Here is a 22931-nt window from a genome sequence, read left to right as displayed (position 1 = left end):
CTAAGGGACGCCAGACGCAAGCGACTCACTTCCAGCTCAGAACTGAAATCCCCTTCTCTCCGGCCTTTAGCGGCTCCAGCCGGGGAAATCCTAGCCCCTTCCCCCTCGGCTCTAGCCCTTTTTCCTTCCTACCCCCCGACAGGGACCCGAGGGGTGGGGGTGGGGGGCGGCGCGCCGCGTTCCAGAAGCTCCGGGCGGGAGGCGGTGGCCGAGCGGGGCGGTGCGCGTGGGTGAGCCGGAGGAGGGGAGTCTGGGAACTTTGAGACTCGGCCCTCGGTGACATCCAGGCGGCGCCACGGCCTGGCCAGCCTCCTGGGCCCTTGCAGAGTCGCGAGGCCGCGCCGCTCGGAGAGAGACCCCGGCTACCTTGATCTGCGCGCAATCGGGACGGCGGAAGACATGAGCGCGGGCATGGGCGGCTTCTGGCCGGAGCCGTGGCTGCCGCGGTCGCTCGGCTCCCCGGGCCTGGCCCTCGCCGCGGCCCTGCTGCTGCTGGTCTTGTGCCTGAGCGCGCAGCGCACCAGGTAAGCGCCCCGCTGACCCCGCGCCCGCCGGGGCCACGCATGCGTCCTGGGCCCAGAGCGCCCTCCAGCATCCCCGGCGCGCGGGCTCACAACTTGTGGGCAGGCCGGCGTCTCTGGGGGTCGGATGTTAACACAAAGCTTCCCTGCCTCTTTCTCAGGCACGCGCAGACCGTGTGCAAGCGTGGGCACCGAATTCGAATTCGATTCGCTGCTCCAGGCTCGGTTGTAGTCAGCCCTGGGTTTGCCATTACACACTAGGTGTCACGCATGGTTTCCAGACACGTTTTGGTGCCTTGCTGCAGTGAGTTGGTGCTTTATGGCCTAGCCTGCGAAGTATCTCAGGAGGGGAATTCTGTTTCATTTCATTTTGTTAGAAGTGAAATGTTTTAGGAAAATCCCAGTGTATGGTATGAATAGTACCTCTGGCTGCCTCTTTGGGACTCAGTTTACCACTGACCGGCATCTGGAAAAAAGAATAGTAACTCCTGGGATTTTTGTGGATACTTAATGAGCTTGCAGGGGCTTCCCTGGTAGCTCAGCTGGTAAGGAATCTGCCTGCAGTGCAGGAGACCCGGGTTCGATTCCTGGTTGGGGAAGATTCCCCAGGAGAAGGGATAGGCTACCTTCGGTTTCTTGGGCTTCCCTGGCGGCTCAGACCGTAAAGAATCCGCCTGCTACTGGGGAGACCTGGGTTCGATCCCTGGGTTGGGAATGGTCCCCTGAAGGAGGGCATAGCAACCCACTCCAGTATTCTTGCCTGGAGAATCCCATGGACAGAGGTGAGGAGCCTGGTGGTCTGCAGTACATGGGTCCCACAAAGAGTGTGCAAAGAGTCCCACACGACTGAACGACTAAGCACAGCAGTGAGCTTGTAGTGTGTATTTTATACACAGAACAGAACACAGAACAGAAAAAACAGCATATTAACAACAACAAACTAAGAAGTGCGTCACTTCGTTATCTGATTTGAAAAGGGGAAGAACAGAACATAAAAGTACTCACTTTGAAATCTGTTTGTCTTTTCTTGCTGAGTCACTTTTTCATAACACCAGGTTCTTCATAGCTTTTTTTCCTCTCCCTTTTTTGTCTGATCACGTGGGTGGATCTCGGTCAGGTGGGGAGGTTGGGAAGATCAGTGATTTTGTTGGGGACATGTTAGATCAGTAGAGAAGTCTGTTTCTGGTGCTTGGTGGCAAGGTCCAGGGAAGATGTTTAATGATAAAAGTCACAATATGAAAATGGAACATCAAGTCATGAGTAAGGTTGGTCACCTTGTGAAAGAGTGATGAAGAAGCAGGGGTCCCAGGGCATTCTTCTTATTGAAGAGCCAGGCAGAAGAAGATCACCAAAGAAGGCTGAGAAGGAGGGGCCGACGGCATGGGAAGAAAACCAAGGGAATGTGGTGTCTTGGAAGCTAGATAGAAACGTGTTTAAACAGGTAAGGGAGTTACCTGAGTCAGATGCTGCTGAGAAGTCTAGTTTGTTGAGGACAAAGGACCTTCAGAGTTGATAAGGCGGAGAATTCTCCTGCAACGTGGGAGACCTGGGTTCGATCCCTGGTTTGGGAAGATCCTATGGAGGAGAACATGACAACTCACTCCAGTATTCTTGCCTGGAGAATCGCCATGGACAGAGGAGCCCTCGGACTACAGTCCGTGGGGGTGCAAAGAGTCGGACACAACTGAGCGACTCAGCGTGGCTCACAGCACAACACAGAATTGATAAGAGTGAAACTGAGAGTTGATGGACATCTAGCCTGTTTGAAGTGGATTTAAACACTGTCTGTCCTACAGTAGTAGCTCCTAAGGTTTTATATTCAGATGAGAGTGCAATGTAGTATTATGTTTCATATCTCTTGAGGCAATAATTCCAGTAATTTTATTTAAAGGAATCTCTCCTGGTGAAGTAATCATGAAGGTCCTTAAAGATTTAATTAGCACAGTGCTCATTAGGGCTACTTATAACAGTGAGACATTAGAAAAAAACTGTTTTCCAAAAAAATACTGTTTTAGTTAAAAATATTATTGCATATCAGAGTCATAGAAACTTCTGTAGCCATGATGAAGACATAGAAATCTACATTCAAGATACAGTAAGTGAACAAACTTACAAAACAGAATATGTTCATGTACATGGTTCAATGACGTCCAGCCAAAGACCACTGGGAACACATCTGGAATGAGCTGAATTATTGCTTATCGCTATGAGAAAGAACACACACCATTCGTTCTGGATAAGAGTGTTAGAAAGGACCTATTAATGGGATTTGGGTTTCTGTTATGTGATTTTGGGGACAGTTCAAGGAAGCAAGATTTTGCTCTGTTGGTAAGATACTCTCAGATGGTTGAGGCTAGTCTGTGATTGGACGCCTTAATAAGTCTCCTTGATGAGGCAAGAGGAATGCATTGAGGCTGAATCAGCAATTAGTATAAAAGCAACAGACACTAGAATTAGTAATGTTTGAGGGATATTTGGTCATTTTATTGATGTAGACAGTGATTTCTGTCAGTATTTAGACATGGTTTCTGTCAATATTTAGACGTGATTATGGATTGATCTCATTTTTGACTTTGTAATAGTCATGGAGTGGCTTTCTTTGATCACTTAATCAAATGTTTGAGTAATAATGGCTTCACATTTGCTCTGTAGAAGTGTGTAGTGCCATAGCTATTGTCAACTGAAGAGAAATGCACAACCTAAAGTTAAGAGTTATGTTGTATCCGGAACCTTATGAAAACTATATAGCCCAATAGACAGCCTTACACATAGCTCTGAGGAACTGTTCCAAAAAGGCAAGGGAGGAGCCAGGATATATAGGAGTTTTTGCTGAGGAAGAAAAAAAAATAATCCATGTACATCAAAAGGTTACTTCTAATCACAAAAAAATAGGCATCTCAAGTTAATGACTTTAGTTCTTTTCTATGTATAGGTAGGGGCTTTCCAGGCAGCTCACTGGTAAAGAATCTGCCTACCAAGCAGGAGACTCAGGTTTGATCCTTAGGTGGGGATGATCTCCTGGAGAAGGAAATGGCAACCAGTCCAGTATTCTTGCCTGGGAAATCTCAGACAGAGGAGCTTGGCAGGCTATAATCCATGGGGTTACAAAAGAGTCGGATACCACTGAAGTGACTGGGCATGCATGTGCAAACATTCTTTTATAAGACTCTTTGTGGGCATATATTTATTTATTTCTTGGGTTAAAATCCTGAAACCTTTGAGAAGATTGATGGGTCATGGGGTAGAGACTTACACTCGTAACTGTGTTGGAAAATGCCACTTTTCCAAAGTATACTGTTTGTTATATACACTTCTACCAGTACATACTATTCAAGAGTTCCAGTTGCTCTGTATCTTCACCTGTATCAGATGTGGCCGGTCTGTGGGTTTATAAACCCAGCTTTCTAGATTCTGAATGTTTGTCTTCCCCGAAGAGAGTTGAATTTTGTTTTAGAGTGTGGATGTATTTCTCTTGAACTTGGGGAAGCTTAGCTTTATTTTTTTTATAAAGTCTATGGAAAGTTCCATATACTGGGAAATCCACTTCTGGTGGGATTGCCAGGGAAATCCAGTGGACAGAGGATCCTGGTGGGCTACAGTCCATGGGGTCGCACAGAGTCGGACATGACTGAGTGACTGACACACACATGGAAAGCTGAGGATATTTTCTAAGCGTCTTTTCTTTGATAGGATTCAAACCCTCAACTCTGTCCCCCCAGGAGTGGGCAGCACCTGAAACCTCTGTTCAGTTCTTTGAATCTTCCAACTGACTCCTTCCAAAGGGCTCTTTGAAATCTCCTCCACAGATCCACACTCCTGAGTTTGGCCAACAATTTGAGGGGTGATTATATGCATATTTTTTCTAGGTTTCTCTTCTGGATTTACACCCACTTCCAACCCCAAACTCTGACACCTCGATCAGTAATACTGTAGCATGTTGCTTGAGTTTCAGCTGCCTCTCCCTCTTGCAGATCTATCAGAGGAACTGCTGTGTACCCTGGACCTAATTCATTATGAGTCTGTTCTTTCAGGGGTGACTTCCCTTCAGTATCTGCCTTCTTTTGCTTGTTCTTTAACACATTTAAAACATTTTTTTTTGGGGTTTGTTTATTTTATATTTTATTATCTGTGAAAATGTTAGGTTATTTTAAGCTACTTCACCATTCCTGCTGTGTCTGACTCTTTGTGACCCACCAGGCTTCTCTCTGTCCATGGAATTTTCCAGGCAAGAATATTGGAGACGGTTGCCATTCCTCCTTCAGGGGATCTTCCTGACCCAGGGATTGAACTCACATCTCCTGTGTTGGCAGGCAGGTTCTTTACCACTGAGCCACCTGAGAAGTCCTACTTCATCATTAACAAGAACCTAAACCCACATTTCTAACAGTGATTATATCTAGGTGATTTCTTTTTGTGGGATAATTTTTTATCTCCTATTTTATGCCTATATTTTATGCATATATTCCAATTAATTGGAAAATATGACAATTTTCCAATTGTCATAATACATATGCCTTTCTTTCATAATATAGAATAAGCAATACATTTAAATAAAACTTTGAAAAATTATTTTAAATGTTTTAAATAATTTTTTCTTTTTCAAAGAACCAGCATTCTGGATCAGTGGTAGTGGTTAGGATTCTAACTTAGAAAGTATGATTTGAGTGGTTCTAGGAATTCCAATTCATTTCCAGAACATCATTAGTAACATATGATATATGTTTTTGTCCAATAATTAGCTACATTAAAAAAAAACAAAACACTGTTTACTAATAATAGACTTAAATACAGATACTTTCCAATATATTTTAGAAGACAACATCATATAAATACAGAGTCTGTGTAGCAACACAGAGTTGAAAACAAACACATCTCTGTTATTCTTTCTCTACTTCCCCATCCCCTGTAAAAAGGACCAAAATCAGTCCTACCAAAAAATATAAAATAAATATAAAATTGTTAAATTGTTTTAAATGAGATTAAAAGTGGCACTAAATATCATGTTTCCTGAAGAGGACACATAAAACAGAATTAAAAGCTTTATAATCAATGGGAGAAAGTATTTACAGAAAATGTCATGGGGAGAGGGCAGTAACAGATTTTTTAAAAATTTATTTATCTGATTATGCCAGGTCTTAGCTGCAGCATGTAGGATCTTTAATTGTGTAACACAGATTTTTTAATCTTACAGTTTGGGATATGAGAAGTCTGAAAATGGGTGTTACTGACTTTAGTCAAGGTGTTGGTAGGCCACATTCCTTTTGGTGGATCAATAAGAGAATCCATCTCCTTCCTTCTCCCAGCTTCTAGAGGCCACCAGAACTCAAATCTCTTTTTTCCGACTCTGACACTCCTTTCTTCTGAGAACCTTTGTGACTACATTGAACCACCCAGGATAATCTTCCCATCTCAAGGTCCTTAATTCAGTCACATTGGCAAAGTCCTTTTTGCCATGTTAGGTAACATATTGAGGTTAGGGATTAAGGATTAAGACATGGACATCTTTGGTTTTAGGGATTAAGACATGGACCTCTTTGGGGGATGCTATTCTTCCTATCAGGGCTTCCCTGGTATTCTTCCAATATTCTTGCCTGGAAAATCCCATGGACAGAGGAGCCTGGTGGGCTACAGTCCACGGGGTCGCAAAGAGTTGGACACAACTGAATGACTTAACTAACTCTAACTGTTCTTCCTATCACAGTGCTCCCTCTGACCTTCAGAGATTTATGTCCATTTTACGTGCAAAATATAACCACCCTATCACAACATCCATAAAATTCTCTACCAATTACAGCATCAAATCAAAGCTCAAAATCTCATCTAAATTTCATCAGCTTAGAAGTCCCAAGTTTCATTATTTCAATCATCTAAATCAGGTGTGGGCCTCTGGGTATGATCTATGCTAGGACAAAAATTCCCAAGAACCTTGTGGGCCTCCCATGTATGTCATAGTGATTTACTCTATCAGACTTTTCCACAGATATTTTCTGGGTAACCCCATTTATATTCCTGGCTTCTTCTGAGATGCCTGAGGGGAAACATGAGTCACGTTCCTAATGTTTTCGATGACTGACTAATTATATATTAATGAACGTGTATGACTAAACATGCCAACCTTTTGACTCTTCCCCTGTGTGTGTGCTAAGTCGCTTCAGTTGTGTTTGATTCTCTGCGACCCCATGGACTGGAGCCCGCCAGGCTCCTCTGTCCATGGGATTCTCCAGGCAAGAATACTGGAGTGAGTTACTGAGCCCTCTTCCAGGGGATCTTCCCGACCCAGGGATCAAACCCATATCTCCTGCATTGCAGAGAAGCCCTGATTCTTCCCAGGCACTAGCAAAAATTGTCCAGCCACATCCTTGACTTTCTCTTCAGAGCACGCTTTCCTGATAGTGAATCTTCTAGTTTTAGGGTCTCTTGCAATTAGGATAGGCTGAGAATTTTCCCCAAATTAATTTCTGTGTCCTTTGTACAATGCTTAACAGTTTCCCCTTAATCTGTAGCTTTCTCTCACACTTTCATATAAGCAGCAAGAAACCAGTCTGTCCTTTCAGCACTTTGCTTAAAAATCTCCCCAGCTAAATAGCCAAATTCACTGTTTACAAAATCTACTTTCCACGTTACTGCAGGACACACTGTGTATGATTAAGATCCATTTTCTCCGGTTTCCAGTAACAGGCTCCTCATTTCACCTGAGTCCTCAGCAGCAGTGCCCTTAATGTTCGTATTTTTACTTACAGTTTATTTGTGATAAAGTAAGTGTTCTTTAAGATAATTGTTTCAATATATATTCCTTCTGAGTCCTCACTAGTGGAATTGTTGATATCCATATTTCTACTTACCATCTATTCAAGGAGATCAGTTTTTTTTTTTAAGAGGAACAAATTATTGATACTTTATTTTTAAACTACTTTATTTATTTATTTATTCATTTATTTTGGCTGCACCACTGAGCATGTGGGAACTTAGTTCCCTGAGCAGGGCTGGAACCCATGCCACCCTGCAGTGGAGGCTTGGAGTCTAAACCACTGGACCACCAGGGAAGTCCAATCTATGTTTTTCCTATCATCCTCCTCAAAATTCTTCTAGCCTCTGCCCATTGCCCAATTCCAAAGCCACTTCTGTGTTTTTTGGTTTTTGTTTACAGTGGCACGTCATTTCCAGATAGCAAAATCTGTATGAGTTTCCTGCTGCTGTAATCAGTTACCACAGATGTAGTGATGTTAAACAGCACAGAAGGACTCTCTCTTAGTCCTAGAGGTCAGAGTCCTACTGGGCCGCTATCAAGGAGTTAGCAGGGTGAGACCTTTTGGAGGGTCTAGGGGAGAACGCTGGCTGAGAAAAATCTTCAACTAGAGAAAGACCTCAAAGATTGAGCCCAGGAGAGAACACCTCACTGAATGACATTCTCTGGATGATGCCATAGGGCGTCACCCTCCTCAACAGGAGGTTCAAAGGGTCCATAGTCCAATAACCACTGAATCATCTTCCTCAATATAAAGTGGAAGTGACAGCTACCGCACAGGTAGATATGAGAAGTGAAGTGCACATTTTGTAAAATGTGAAGTCACTTGGAAGACCGTTGGCTTGCACCATCAGGTTTCCTTGGTATTTCCCAGAAACACTTTTCTCCTCGTTGCTATTTAAGAGGAAAAAAGTAGAATGAGTTTCCTTCCCTTTTTCATTCTTCCACATATCCCCACCTCACCCTACCCCCAATGCTCTCATTGGTAAGAAATCCTATTTAAATATTTTAAGATAAATTGTAGTCAATGTAAACAATCTGATTTTTTTTTTTTAAGTTATAAGATGTCAAGGTTATGTAGATAACGAGTTGTTTTGAAATGTGGATTTGTTGACATCTCTGTAGCACACAAATCAATTATTTCCTCTTTCTAATTACTTAATTACTCCCCAATGAGACCCTGATGCTCCGGATCCCTCACGCTGTTACCACTGCCAAGAGAATGAGAGGAACTAGATTGTCATCATTAGTGGATGGTTTTCTTGTTTCTTCCCTTTTTCTCATGACAGAATGTGGGAGAAGGATGTGGGCCCCTGAAAGCAAAGTCATTATCTACTTGAGAGGATGCTAATTCAGCAGGTGGGTTTGTATGACTTTTACATAGGAGGTAATAGGAAGCTCTCCAGGCTCAGCTGAGACTCTTGACTAATTGACTGATCAGTTAGAGGTTGCTATACTTACCCTGACTAAGCCAAGGAGCTTGGATTGCTCTTACCTTTTGTGACCTTTCAGGCTGCATCACTGTCTTATTTTGTATCTTTTTAAAAAAAGGGTCCTGAAGATGGTGTTCCTACTGTGTAATGAGAGGAACAGCTGAGTTTTGGAAAATGCAGTACTTTGCTGTTTATTTGTATGTCATTCAAAGAGACTATTCTCTGGGTCTTGGGAAGTTCCAAACTGCTGACAGAATCTACACTGAGGATTGCTGAAACACTGGAATTACAATTTGCTGATAAATCCTGGCTATCCCTTTAAACAGGGGTTCTGAACCTCTGGGATCTAATGCCTGATGATCTGAGGTGGAGCTGATGTAATAATAACAGAAATAAAGTGCACCATAAATGCCATGCGCTTGTAATGAATCATCCCCAAACCGTGCCCCTCCCTGATCTGTGGAAAAACTGTCTTCCATGAAACTGGTTCTCTGCTGCCTTTGAATATTCAGACTTTATGCCAGATCAGCATAAATCTCTTATCATTATCAGAGTGAAATCTTGAAGTGCTTACCTTAGTCATGAGGGATAAAATTATGTATGTAAAATCATCCATAGCTCAGTGTTCCCTAGTAGTAGAAGAAGTGAGGTGTAAGGCAAGGAGCGAGCCTGTGAAGCCCCCTAATGGACCTGGGTCCACAATCCTTCTCCACCCCACTAGGAAGCTGACTTTTGAGAGGAAGTTACGGGAAGATGAAAATGAACATACCAGGCTCTGTGCTTAGCTGGTTTTGCACATATTGTCTCATTTAACCTTCCCTACGGTTCATGAGATAGCTGTGAAGCTATTTTTTCAGAAGAAGAGATGAACACAATGAGAAATGAACCAGTTTGCAGGGCTATGTGGGTAGAACTGGGTGTTTGATTCCAGGTTCATTATAGCTGTGGTAGACAGACTAATGCCCTCTTAATCCCCAAATTGTTCCCACCTTAATCTCTAGAACCTATGACTAAGTCCCTTGGCAGAGTGGAATGAAGGTTGCTAATCAGCTAACCTTAAAATGGGTGGTGATCCCAAACTATTTGGTGTGCTCAATGCAATCACAAATTAAAATGAGGAGAGGGAGGCAGGAGGGAAAGTCAGCTGACCATTGCTGCTCTGGAGATGGATTAAGGAGCGCAAAGATCAAAGAATGCAGGCACCTCTTGAAGCTGGATAAGCAAGGAGATAGAGCCCTTTCTAGAGGCTCCAGAATGGAGACTTACCCTGCTAACACCTTGATCTTTACCTGGGGAGAGCCACTTTGGACAAATGGCCTACAGAACCATCTGATAGTAAATTAGTATTGTTTAAGCTACAGATTCAGGGTTCCCAGGTGGTGGTAGTGGTAAAGAACCTGCCTGCCAATGCAGGAAGTGACATGGGTTCGATCCCTAGGTTGGGAAGATCCCCTGGGGCAGGGCATGGCAACTCTCTCCAGTATTCTTGCCTGGAGAGTCCCATGGACAGAGGAACCTGGTGGGTTACAGCAATGGGGTTGCAGAAAGTCAGACATGACTGAAGTGACTTAGCTCACTCACATGCAAGCCACAGATTCATGCTAGTTTGTTATAATGGCCCTAGAAAGTTAACACAACAGCCTCTTGCAAGGAAGTTCAGAGGGTGGAAAAGATTGGAACTGGGGTCACTTTTCTGGTTGCCCATGAGGAGCAGGATAGAAGGTAAGCATTTAAACATACTCTCTATCAGGCTTCTTTGGTGATCTAGCACTTATGAGTCCACCTACCAATCCAGGAGACACAGGTTCCATCACTGGTCTGGGAAGACCCCATATGCCTTGGAGCAACTAAGCCTGTGCCCTGCAGCTATTGAAGCCAGTGTGCCTAGAGCCGGTGCTTCCCAACAAGAGAAACCACCACAATGAGAAATCTGCGCATCACAGCTAGAGGGTAGCCCCCACTTGACACAACTAGAGAAAAGCTCTCAAGCACAACTAGAGAAAGGTCTCTCACAGCAACGAAGACCCAGTGCAACCAAAAATAAGTACATCTTTAAAAAAAAACTTCATAAAAAAAATACTCAGGCTTTGCTAATACATAACAATTGGAGATTACCATGAGCTATTCATTGATGTCTCTTCCTTATCCATCAATTCACAAGTAAGGTTTATTGTGTGTCTGTGTAACTCCATGCATCTTTTAAATATATATATTTTTTAATCCAAATGCACTTTCTGTACTGAAACTGCTCAGCAGAAAGACATGAAGCCCAGAGTGTTTCTGATGGGCTGGCCTGGCCTCCTCATCCCTGATGCAAGAGAGGGCTCCACAGCACTCCTACAGACACGCTTAGGCACACCAGTCACCAAAAGCAGAGAATAAATAAAAAACAACACACAGTAGATTTCTTCTTGAAGTTTCTGAAGTTTCTGGACCAACTAGTCCCAACCTTCAAAGCCTGGAGCAAGGGACTAGAAACACCCCTCACCTCCACCAGTGCCAACGGAAGCCCAGTTTTAAATTAAAAAATAAGTGAGTATATGTCTTAAATTCTCCTTAAAAATCTCGCAATTTGTAAATGTATATATTTTTCTTTAACATAAAAGTTTACAATATATGTTAAAGGTTCAGGAAAAATGGTTTCCAAAAAAAGGAAGAAAAAGCTAAAGTTATGAATTAAAATTGAATTTTTTTTAATCCTGTTGTTGAACCAGTGACTTTTTAAAAAGTATGCTGATAGGTTGTTGTTCCTTAGTCGCTAAGTCATGTCCAACTTTTTTTGTGACCCCATTGACTGTAGCCCGCTAGGCTCCTCTATCCATGGGATTCTCCAGGCAAGAATACTGGAATGAGTTGCCATTTCCTCCTTCAGGGGATCTTCCTGAACCAGGAATCAAACCAGGGTCTCCTGCATTGGCAGGCAGATTCTTTACCGCTGAGCCACCAAGGGAGCCCGCTGATAGGTTAAAGAAAGGAATATATTTTTTTTAAGTGTGATGCCGACTGTGGGCACTGAGGTTCATCCCTGTTTGCTGCTACCCATGGCCTGGAGGAGAAAGCAAAGGGGGACTCGGGGAGTTGAAGGGACCTGGGTGGCAGGATGCTGTATGTCCCGGGTTTCCCCCAAATTGAGTGGAGCAGAGAGCGCCGTCAGCTGCAGAGGAAAGATTAACGACTTCTTGGAGAAGGATATTTTTGTACTTTATCCGAAGTAAAACCCCATTGAAACAACTTCAGGTTACTGTTCTGTGAAAGGCAAAGGACAAAATTATAGAAAGCTGCTTTGCCGAGTAAGAGAAGGTGACATCTATTATATAATGCATTTTTATGGCCCAAGTGCTCATTTTTATGGCTTTGGCATTTTTTTCTAACAATGAAGTATTTGAGATTGGATCTTTTTTTTTTTTTTTTTAGTCTATAGCAAAGTGGAGAGGATTCATTAAGTCTGTAATTGCTTAATACAAAAATTAATAGAAATTTTATTAAAAGTACAATCATAACAGGATTTAAGTCCATTGTCATTTCTCTTCGTAACTTTATCCTAAATAATTGATAATAATGAAGAAGAAACTTTGAAAGCTTGACTTTAGTTTTTGCACGAAGCACAATATCTGACACTGAATAGGTCCTCAGTCAATACTTATTACAATGCAGGATGAGGGAATGGGTTTGGCGCAGTAATTGTTATTTATTTCAGTATAACTATTTTAGAGTCATAGGTATTGATATCAAACATAAAAACTACATACAAAAATGATAAATGTCATATGTATCAATTTTTCTGCAACTTTAATAAAAAGATTTCATAAGCGAGTGCTTACCTAGCATGAGTATTTAAATGGAGAACATATATTGGTGCAATGATAATTTATTTATTTTTGGTTGTTCGGGGTCTTCATTGCTTTGTACAGGTTTTCTCTAGTTGCAGTGAGTGGGGGCTGCTCTTCATTGTGGTGCTCGGGCTTCTCATGGCGGTGGCCTCTCTTGTGGAGCATGGGCTCTGGATCACAGGGTCAGTAATAGTGGTGCATGGGCCTATTTGCTCCTCAGCTTGTGGGATCTTCCTGGATCAAGAATTCTTTACCGTTGGACCAGCAGGGAAGTCCACTGGATTATTTGATTAATCTTAGTGTAAACAGTTCTAACTGAAAACATAGCAACTAGAGTGCCGTCAATTCCTAAAATTTCCTGCTTCTAAAAATTCAGAATTTAAAAATACATATTGTTAACTTCCAGGTCTAGACACTGGATTTGTGTAACTGGGCTTATGGTTCCTCTCCCCTCTGTTGGTGAATAGCGTGCTTTGTTGAGCAAATCAGAGCTTGTCTGTGAAAGAGCAGAGCCTGATTTGGGTTAATCACATAGATTCACACACATTTTGGTCTTTAGTACCCTGATCGCTAATAATGGTGGGCTGATTACTTGTAAGTATTAAAGAGACGAGGTTTTCTGTTTGAAAATCAGATTGCCCTGGTGAAAGCTCTGCTTTGTATCAGCTGCTCTTTAGAAGTCTGGTCCCCAAACCACTTTATTCCAGAAGACAGGCGGCTTGTTGTTTGGTCACGTCTAGTTGTGACCCAGCGTTTCGGCAGGGCTGTATTTTGGGGGCAGGAAGTGAAGGGATTAACATCTTTGGATGATGGACAGTTACCTGGTGGAGATGTTCAGCTACTCTGATATTACTGACTTTCCAGTCTATTTTTGTGTCTTGAGTACACACTCTTACAGAATTTGCTTGACTTGTAATAATGGTGGCCAACCCTTCTGAGCACTTCCTGTGTGCCTAAGAGACACTGAAGCAAGACGTTATAGCCATTAGTAGAATTAATTGATAGAATCCTCCCTCACAGTTGGAGAAGGAAATGGCAACCCACTCCAGTATTCTTGCCTGGAGAATCCCATGGACAGAGGAACCTGGTGGGCTACAGTCCATGGGTCGCAAAGAATCAGACACGACTAAGTGACATCACTTCACTTCACTTCCCTCACAATAACCTTCCTCATTTTTATAGGGGTACAAAAGTAAGTCTCATTGAAATAATGTTCCCAAAGTCACACAGCTAGAATACAGTGCAGTTAGGGTTTAAAGCCATAGTGCTGACTTCATCTTTAAAAAATTTAGCATTTTTTTTCCCATGTTATTTTGAAGTTTTCTTGCAATAATGTTCTGGCATATGCCCTTACTCTTGACTAAGAATGAAAGTATTAAGATCTAATTGACTTTTAAGCATTTCTAGTAAAAATTTAACTAAGATATGAATATGTACACTTGGACTTTTAAAAGAAGAATATGTTAAGATTGAAAAAATAAGCAGGCAGTGCTAGTCTGCTGTCTCCTTACATTAGATTGTATAAAAGTCACATTTGTTGGCCACCTTGAGAAAACATCTCTTTTTCCTTTTTCTATGTTACTGGCTTTTGCACCCCCTCACTTAATGGCTTAGCAGAGGAATTGAGGTTCACTGTATCATCCTTTGTTCAGAGACAGTGGAGTACAGGACAGATCATGCAGGACCCTGTCTCTCTCTCTCCTTCTTCTTTTTTTGACATATGCAAAGCTGTATATGTTTAATGTATACCATTTGATGAATTTGGAGATAATTATACATCAATGTGGAGAAGGCAATGGCACCCCACTCCAATATTCTTGCCTGGAAAATCCCATAGACAGAGGAGCCTGGTAGGCTGCAGTCCATCGGGTTGCTACGAGTCGGACACGACTGAGCGACTTCACTTTCACTTTTCACTTTCACACATTGGAGTAGGAAATGGCAGCCCACTCCAGTGTTCTTGCCTTGAGAATCCCAGGGACGGGGGAGCCTGGTGGGCTGCCGTCTATGGGGTGGCACAGGGTCGGACAAGACTGAAGTGACTTAGCAGCAGCAGCAGCATACATCAATGAGAGCTTCCCTGGTGGTTCATCTGGTAAAGAATCTGCCTGCAATGTGGGAGACCCCAGTTTGATTTTTGGGTCAGGAAGATCCCCTAGAGAAGTGATAGGCTACCCACTCCAGTATTTTTGCCTGGGGAATCGCCATGGACAGAGGAGCCTGGTGGGCTGCAGTCCACGGGGTCACAAAGAGTCAGACACGATTCATCAATGAAACCATCACAACATGTGTCATAAACATAATCCTTCATCTGCAAAAGTTTTCTCCCATCTACTTTCTTTATTATTATTAAGAACACTTAACATAGTATCTACATCTACCCTCTTAGCAAATTTTTAAGTATACATGACAACCTAGACAGTGTATTAAAAAACAGAGACATCACTTTTCTGACAAAGGTCCATATAGTCAAAGCTATTTTCCAGTAGTCATGAATGGATGTAAGAGTTGTACCCTAAAGAAGGCTGAGTGCCGAAGAATTGATAACTTTTGAATTGTGGTGCTGGAAAAGACTATTGAGAGTCCTTTGGACTGCACGGAGATCAAACCAGTCAATCCTAAAGGAAATCAACCCTGAATATTCACTGAAAGTACTGCTGCTAAAGCTGAAACTCCCATACTTTGGCCACCTGATGCAAAGAGCCAACTCATTGGAAAAGACCCTGATGCTGGGAAAGATTGAGGGCAGGAGGAGAAGGGGACGACAGAGGATGAGATGGTTAGAGAACATCACCAACTCAATGAACATGAATTTGAGCAAACTCTGGGAGGTGGTGGAGGACAAAGGGGCCTGCGGTGCTGCAGTCCATGGGGTCACAAAGAGTCGGACACGACTTAGCGACTGAACACCACCACCACCACAGTATTAATTAGAGGCACGATGGTGTACAGTGGATCTCTAGGACTTATTTATCTGGTGTAACTGAAACTTTGTACCTTTTGACTAATACCTGTCTGTTTTCTCCTCCCTCTAGCTCCTGTTAACCTGAATTCTAGTTTCTTCTTCTACAAGTTTGACTATTTGTGATTCCTCATATAAGTGATATGACATGGTATTATCCTTTTGTGCTTGGCTTATATGACTTAACATCATTTCCCTGAGGTTCATTCATGTTGTCACAAATGGCAGGGCTTCCTTCTTAAGGCTGAATAACAATCCATTGTAGTATAAACCCCATTTTCTTTATGTGTTTGCCCACTGATGAACGTTCAGGTTGCTTCTGTGTCTTGGGCTATTATGAATAATGCTTTAATGAACGTGGAAGTGCACATATCTCTTTGGGAAGTACACATATCCTTATTTCAATTTTTTGGGGGATATATACCCAGAAGTGGAATTGTTGGATCATATGGTAGTTCTAATTTTAATTTTTTGAGGAACTTTCTGTTTTTTTAGAGTGACTGTACCAATTTACATCCCCACCAACAGTACAAAAGTTCCCTTTCCTCTACATCTTTGCCAACACTTGGCTTTTTTCTTTTTAATAGTAGTCATCCTTACAGGTGTGAGGTTATATCTCATTCTAGTTTTGATTTGCATTGCTCTGACGATTAGTCATGTTGAGCACCTTCTCACATTTGTATGAGAAGGACATTTGTATGTCTTCTTTAGAAGAACATCTATTCAGTTCATTTTTGCATTTTTAATCAGGTTATTTTTTTTTTTTTTTTTTGCTATCAAGTTGTTGGAGTTACTTATAGATATTGAACAGTAAATGCTTTGTCAGATGTATGGTTTGCAAATATTTTCTCCAATCCCATAGGTTGCTTTTTCATTTTATCAGTCATTTCCTTTCCTGTGCAGAAGCTCTTGGGTTTGGCATGGCCCTGTTTGTTCAATTTTGCTTTTGTTGCCTGTGCTTTTGGTGTCCTATCCAAGAAATCATTGTTAAGAAGCTTTTCCTCTGTGTGTTTTCTCCGGGTTCCTACCTACTTTCCTGGTGGCTCAGACAGTAAAGAATCTGCCTGCAATGCAGGAGACATTGGTTCTATCCCTGAGCTGAGAAGATCCCCTGGAGAAGGGAATGGCTACCCACCCCAGTATTCTTGCCTGGAAGATTCCATAGAAATAATAATGAGCAGGCTGTTACACCTTAATCTTTTTGAAAACTTGTAAAATCTGATTCAAGATCACTGTTTTCAAAATGAAAATCACGTTGGCTCAGTGGTAAAGACTCCGCCTGCTAATGCGGGACACCCTGGTTTAATCCTTGGGTAGGGAAGATCCCCTGGAGAAGGAAATGGCAACCCACTCCAGTATTCTTGCCTGGGAAATCCCATGGACAGGGGAACCTGGCGGGCTACAGTCCATGAGGTCACAGAATCGGACATGACTGAGCAACTGAACAACGAAAACGACCTCTTGATGGGAAGAATAATGAGCAGGCTGTGTCACACACACCTTAATCTTTTTGATTGTAAAATTTGATTCAAGATCACTGTTTTCAAAAGGAAAATCATGTTGAAGGAAACTGAAATCCAATATGAAGGATATTTTCACCCTCTGGAATCCATTAAAGATAGTTTAGTGTATTTCCCGTTTTAACTCTGTTTCCTAAATGGATTCTGCAACTTGTTGTGTGGGGCTGCTGCAGTTACTATTGCACTTAGAGAAGCAGCATTAAATATTGTGTGAAAAAGTGTTACAGGCAGTTCAAATATTACTTGATACTGTAGCAAAGCATAGGGGTTTCTGATGTGTCTCTTGAATGCTTTCAGGCCTATAGTGAACTTTCAGTCTTGCTTTGGATTTTGAATGACCTTTTTCCACAGGGACAAAGAAGCTCAGTTCTGTATGCAGAGTGTGTCGCTTTGCCCTTATTTCTTTGCAGGCATCCATGCAACTTCTTTCACTATGCATGCAGTGTATGTGTGTGTGAATATATAAATGTATAAATATATGTGTGTATATATGTGTATATATTTCAAACTAGTTCTACCCTTTTTGCTTGTCAGTGTGTTATACCATATGGTATAGAGCATCATGCCAAAAGATAAAAATATTCCTAGAACATATGAAATCACCAGTCAACTGAAGAAGGGGAAAGACTTTTGACCACAGCACTTGTGACTCTGATACATCTGTGGGCAAATGGCAACATGGCTTAATACTGCAATTCTAAAAAAAAAAAAAGAAAGGACATATTTTGAAGTTAAAGTGCCTCTTTGTATTTAAGGGAATAAATCCAAAAGTGAAGTCTTTCAAATTTTTATTTTTCTAAAGGAATTGATTCAAATAAGTGTTTTTCTTTCTCTGTTGAAAATTTCCCGTATGTGTTTATGGAACTTTCCCCTCTTATTTTAATCTCTAGATTTACCGTGCAGGGAGACACTGGAGATGGAACTCACTCCATCGGTGGTTGGAGTTGGAGTCTTTGGACTGCAAATAACACAGCCATCACACAGCTTTTTCTAACTTATTCTTTGAGTGGGATGTTTCAACCTAAAAAGAAAGGTATAGAAAATCAAATCCTACAGTATTGCTAGGGACCGTGGAATAAAGTCATAGTGTCAGTGTGACTCAGGGCTGTTTGAGTCCCAGCCACAAGCAATAAAGAGTCTGCAGATGATAGAGACTAATGCCTTATTAGTGTAGACTAATGTCTGATTGTGCTACTTAGATTTCACTCATTTTACTTGTCAAGTAGACTCAGGTTCCTTTGCGCTATGTGGAATATTATTTCCAACTACTTAATTAAACAAAAATAGGGGGGAAACTTTAGCAGGTAGTTTCCTAGCCAAGGATTGAGTATATTTTTTTTTTACTAAAGAGATAAGCTATCACAGAAAATAGAGGAAGTGCCATTGCCATGAAATTTCTGGGTAACAGTTCTGTAAATAATTCTCATGTTATTTGACAAAGATCCAACCTTAATGTTTCATCTCTTCACTGATTATGTTTCTTCTTCTTTTGTATTTAATCAGCTCTTCTATTTTTCTTTTTCTTTTTTTTTACAAAATAACTCTGCCTGGGCTTGATTTTTACAGGGTGGATCTATAATAGAATAGTATTGCTAGACCAAATCTTAGCAATGCCCTTTCTCATTTTATATGACTTCTGTCTGAACCCTGTGATATTTCAAATGACTTCCTGGGCAGTGTTTGCCTTGCTTTGAGAAAAACATATAGTTCTCAAAAATGTTCAAACAAAAGTCTTGTTCCTGAAGCATCTACATATTTTATTTGTTCTTGTGCTTTTCCGTATGTTGAGATCTACTCTCAAGTGGTTTCTTTAGTTCCAAACATAAGTTAATAAAGTTGTGTGCTGCTGCTGCTGCTAAGTCACTTCAGTCGTGTCCGACTCTGTGCGATCCCATAGACGGCAGCCCACCAGGCTCCCCCATCCCTGGGATTCTTCAGGCAAGAACACTGGATGGGTTGCCATTTCCTTCTCCAATGCATGAAAGTGAAAAGTGAAAGTGAAGTCGCTCCATTGTGTCCGACTCTTAGCGACCCCATGGACTGCAGCCTACCAGGCTCCTCTGTCCATGGGATTTTCCAGGCAAGAGTACTGGAGTGGGGTGCCATTGCCTTCTAGGTAAAAATGTTCTTAATTACATTGCCTTGCAAGATAGATGAAAATTGCCTTCCACTTTATAGGCAACTATAATATTTTTAAAGGGCTAGTTTTTCCTCTTTTTAGATGCCAGTGTGACTGATTCGTGTCAGTTTTCTCAGTCTGCTTTAGTGGGACTAAGATAACTCAATCCCCATTTGAAACTCTGTATTTGTACTCTTTTAAGACAGTCATATTTGAGAAGAAATGCTGGCCAAATAGAACCAACAGCTGAAATAGCGTCTGTTTTTGGACTTTAAAACTGTCACTGTCTTATAAAAAAAAACACAGAACTGGAGTCTTAAGCACTGTGTTTCTGTGATGGGAAAGAGGGCCTTTAAGTAATTGAGGATGATTCATATTTGAGGCCATCTCATGACATGGGTAATACATTTAGAATAATACTAGGTTATTCAACCGGTTAGAATTGATCGTTCTTGATCTGTCAACAACTTCGAATACTGACAGTTTTCTAACTGTTTTGTGATAGGTATAGATTTATTTTCAAATCCACCCCCTTCCTTAAAACTGATTATTATCAATAAAAGGAAAAACAAGGAAGAAACGTTGCAGGAGCATTGTTCTGTCTGTCACAGGATGACAGAAAGTGACAGGAATCTTGATGATATCCAGAGCACACTTTTCACAGGGTCTCTGAAACCTTGGGAGTGAAGAAGAATACAGAACAGTGGGAGCTTTTTAATTTTTTTTTCCAACTGCTATTTCCAAATTTACTAAGATGCTACTGTTGCATGCAGGTGAGGAAAATAACCTGTATATGTATATCTGTATCCTTATTCAAAGAGAACAAGGATCATGGTATTTATGAAGTCCCACAGAAGAGGAAATGGTATGATAACATTTCTCACTGCTTCTGAGCCTCAGTGTTCTCATCTGTGAATGAGCAAGTCAGAGGACATAATCACTAAGGAAGTGATGTGATTCTACCAGAAGTCTGACATTCTCAAATTAATTCCCAAAATACATGTATTTCAGCTCTACAGAAGATACCTGTCCTCAAACACAGCATCTTTCTCTGGTTTAAAAAAAAATTTTTTTTTTTTTTAAAATATGGACCTCTTTTAAAGTCTTTATTAAATTTGTTAAAATATTGCTTCTGTCTTTATGTTTTGGTTTTTTGATCACAAGGCATGTGGGATCTTAGTTCCCTGACCAAGGATTGAACCCTCACCCCCTGTTTGGAAGGCGAAGTCTTAACCTTTGGACCACCAGGGAAGTCCCAGTATGTCTCTTTCTGACTCTATTATCATTCCTTTCTTTCTGCCCTTTTCGTCCCAGTGTCAAAGCTCCATCTCTCTGGAAGGTTTCCAGATCTTTCCTAAGCAGAGTTTGCCCTCTCCTCCCTTAGCCTCTCCCGGCATCTCAGAATTCACTTCACAGTGTGTCACAGCTATCTGTCAGTACGCATTGCTCCCCCGTCAGCGTGTCAGCAACTAGTACGACAATCACTTTTCTTTTCATTCATCTCTGTGTTCTCAGCGCTTAAAAAAAAATGCCTGGTGCATTTAGTAATATATTAGTAAGTAATGCATTCATAATTTAAAAATAGAACTTCCCTTGGAAAGAATCAATATTCATCATAATATGGAATTAAAAGGCTGTGGACAGTTTTCTCTGTAGTCATTATTGGTTCACAAAATGCTGGGAAACCTGACATGCAGATGTCTATGAAGAGCATGACCTATGACTCCACCTGAGTCAGAGCTAAGCCAGTTATCAGGAATTCCCCTTTGACAGTTACAAGCTATAATAATGGTTTCAGGGCCCAACATAGAGGACTCACAAGACCCTGAATCCCAGAGTAAATTCAAGGCTATGAAAAGCATAGCATTCCTGAAGACTCAGAGCAACACTGTTTCTGAGGATTAAGCAGAGAGTTGTTTGAAAGGGATTGAATAAGGACATTTGGAAATTAAAGCATGTCCATGGAACTTAGAGCAGAGACAGGAAGGCCATTTCAGGAATAATCAGATGAAACTCTTGGTACAAAACCAGAACAGAAGAGAGTGAGTTATTTGATCATTTACACTTGTTCAGAATATGTCAGGTGGCAATATATCAGAATGGTTCAGGCTATAGAACCAAAGAGAAGAGTTAAATTTCTAGTTGTGCTACTTATTTGAGGTAAGACTTTTCACAAGTTATTTTACCGCTGGGTATAGAAATAGTATTGGAGGCAGACAGGTGAGTTTGAAACGGTCTCATTGCTGAGGCCCTTAAAGGAAAGCAGGTGTTCACTGTTCAGTGACTTCAAGTGTGAAAAACCCTGAGGTAAGTAGACAGCAGAATAAGATGCCATTTTTGCTTCCGAGGAGTTTATAGCGGAGTTAGTAAGCCATGTACAAATAGGTCCCGGTCTTCAAAGTTCAGACTTCCCTATTCTCTTAAGTCCATATTGTTTAACACCTTTGTTTGCCATTGTGTACACTTCTGTTTCCCACCTTCCCTTCCCTTTGGTTCTCAAACTCCTGACACCTGGTCCACCATATTCACTCTTATCAGAGGACCTTGCTTCCTATTTTTCGGGAGGACTGAAGTTATCTGAAGAGAATTTTCACAGACTCAGCACCACACACACCTGCCAATCAGCTCCCAGTCCTTCATTCTGCCTTCCTACCTCATCCTGTGAGTAACAGTCAGTGCCCTTGTCTAACCCGGCCCTCATTTTCCACAAGAGGTCTGTTTGGGAGAGATCCACCACGATGTCAACTTGGAAGGGCCGCGTTGCCCAGATACGTGGTTGAGCACTATTCTAGATGTTTCTGTGAGGGTGTTTTTGGATGAGATAAATATTTAAGTGGGTGGATCTCAGTAAAGCAGATTGCCCTCCATACTTTTAGTCGGCCTTAATCAATCAATCAATTTAGTCACTCAGTCGTGTCCGACTCTTTGAGACCCCATGGACTGCTGCACACCAGGCTTCCTTGTCCATCACCAACTCCAGAAGCTTGCTCAAACTCATGTCCATCTAGTCGATGATGCCATCCAACCATCTCATCCTCTGTCGTTCCCTTCTCTTCCTGCCTTCAATCTTTCCCAGCATCAGGTCTTTTCAAATGAATCAGTTCTTCGTGTCAGGTTGTGTCAAGGTTGTGTATTCTCACCCTGCTTATTAAACTTATGTGCAGAAGACATAATGCGAAATGCCGGGCTGGATGAAGCATGGGTTGGAATCAAGATTGCCGGGAGAAATATCAATAACCTCAGATATGCAGATGATACCACCTTTATAGCAGAAAGCAAAGAACTAATGAGCCTCTTGATGAAAGTGAAAGAGGAGAGTGAAAAAGTTGGCTTAAAACTCAACATTCAGAAAACGAAAATCATGGCATCCGGTCCCATCACTTCATGGCAAATAGGTGGGGAAACAGTGGAAACAGTGACAGACTTTAATTTTGGGGGCTCCAAAATCACTGTAGATGGTGACTGCAGCCATGAAATTAAAATCAGCCTTACCCGCTCCATTAAAGGTGAGAATTGTTATCCAGAAACAGGGAGTGAGTGGAGTGGGGCAACGTGGCGGGATTCGGGCTCACTTGGGGTCGGGGCCGTGAACTGGTGGGGAGAGCTGTCAGCATGAAGGTGGGTTTTGCTCTGGCCACACTCACTGCAGTGGCTCTGGGTGGAGAAAGCAGAGCTTGCGCTTCTGCTCATGGCCCTGTGTCATGTGAGAGGGACAGGACTCTTGAAGGAGTAAGTCAGGGAGTGATTACGATGCCTGGCCATGGAATTTAAGCTGGGAGACAGGCCAGAAGGGCCGTCAAG

At 41.8% G+C, this 22931-nt stretch overlaps 1 protein-coding gene across 1 annotated transcript in view; it reads left to right on the top strand.

Annotated features, from left to right (window-relative positions):
* Nucleotides 1-262: 262 nt before the first annotated feature.
* The window catches only part of LOC133042622 (cytochrome P450 7B1), a 172646-nt gene continuing 149977 nt past the window's right edge, over nucleotides 263-22931 (top strand). The window contains exon 1 of the mRNA XM_061123388.1: nucleotides 263-524. Within this exon, the coding sequence (XP_060979371.1) occupies nucleotides 400-524 (125 nt within the window). The 5' untranslated portion in view covers nucleotides 263-399. The remainder of the gene's footprint in view (nucleotides 525-22931) is intronic.

Source organism: Dama dama, chromosome 21, assembly GCF_033118175.1.
Source record: "Dama dama isolate Ldn47 chromosome 21, ASM3311817v1, whole genome shotgun sequence".
NCBI classification, from domain to species: Eukaryota; Metazoa; Chordata; class Mammalia; order Artiodactyla; family Cervidae; genus Dama; species Dama dama.
The sequence above is the reverse complement of the archived record's forward strand: the minus strand, read 5'-3'. Positions and strand labels throughout refer to the sequence as shown.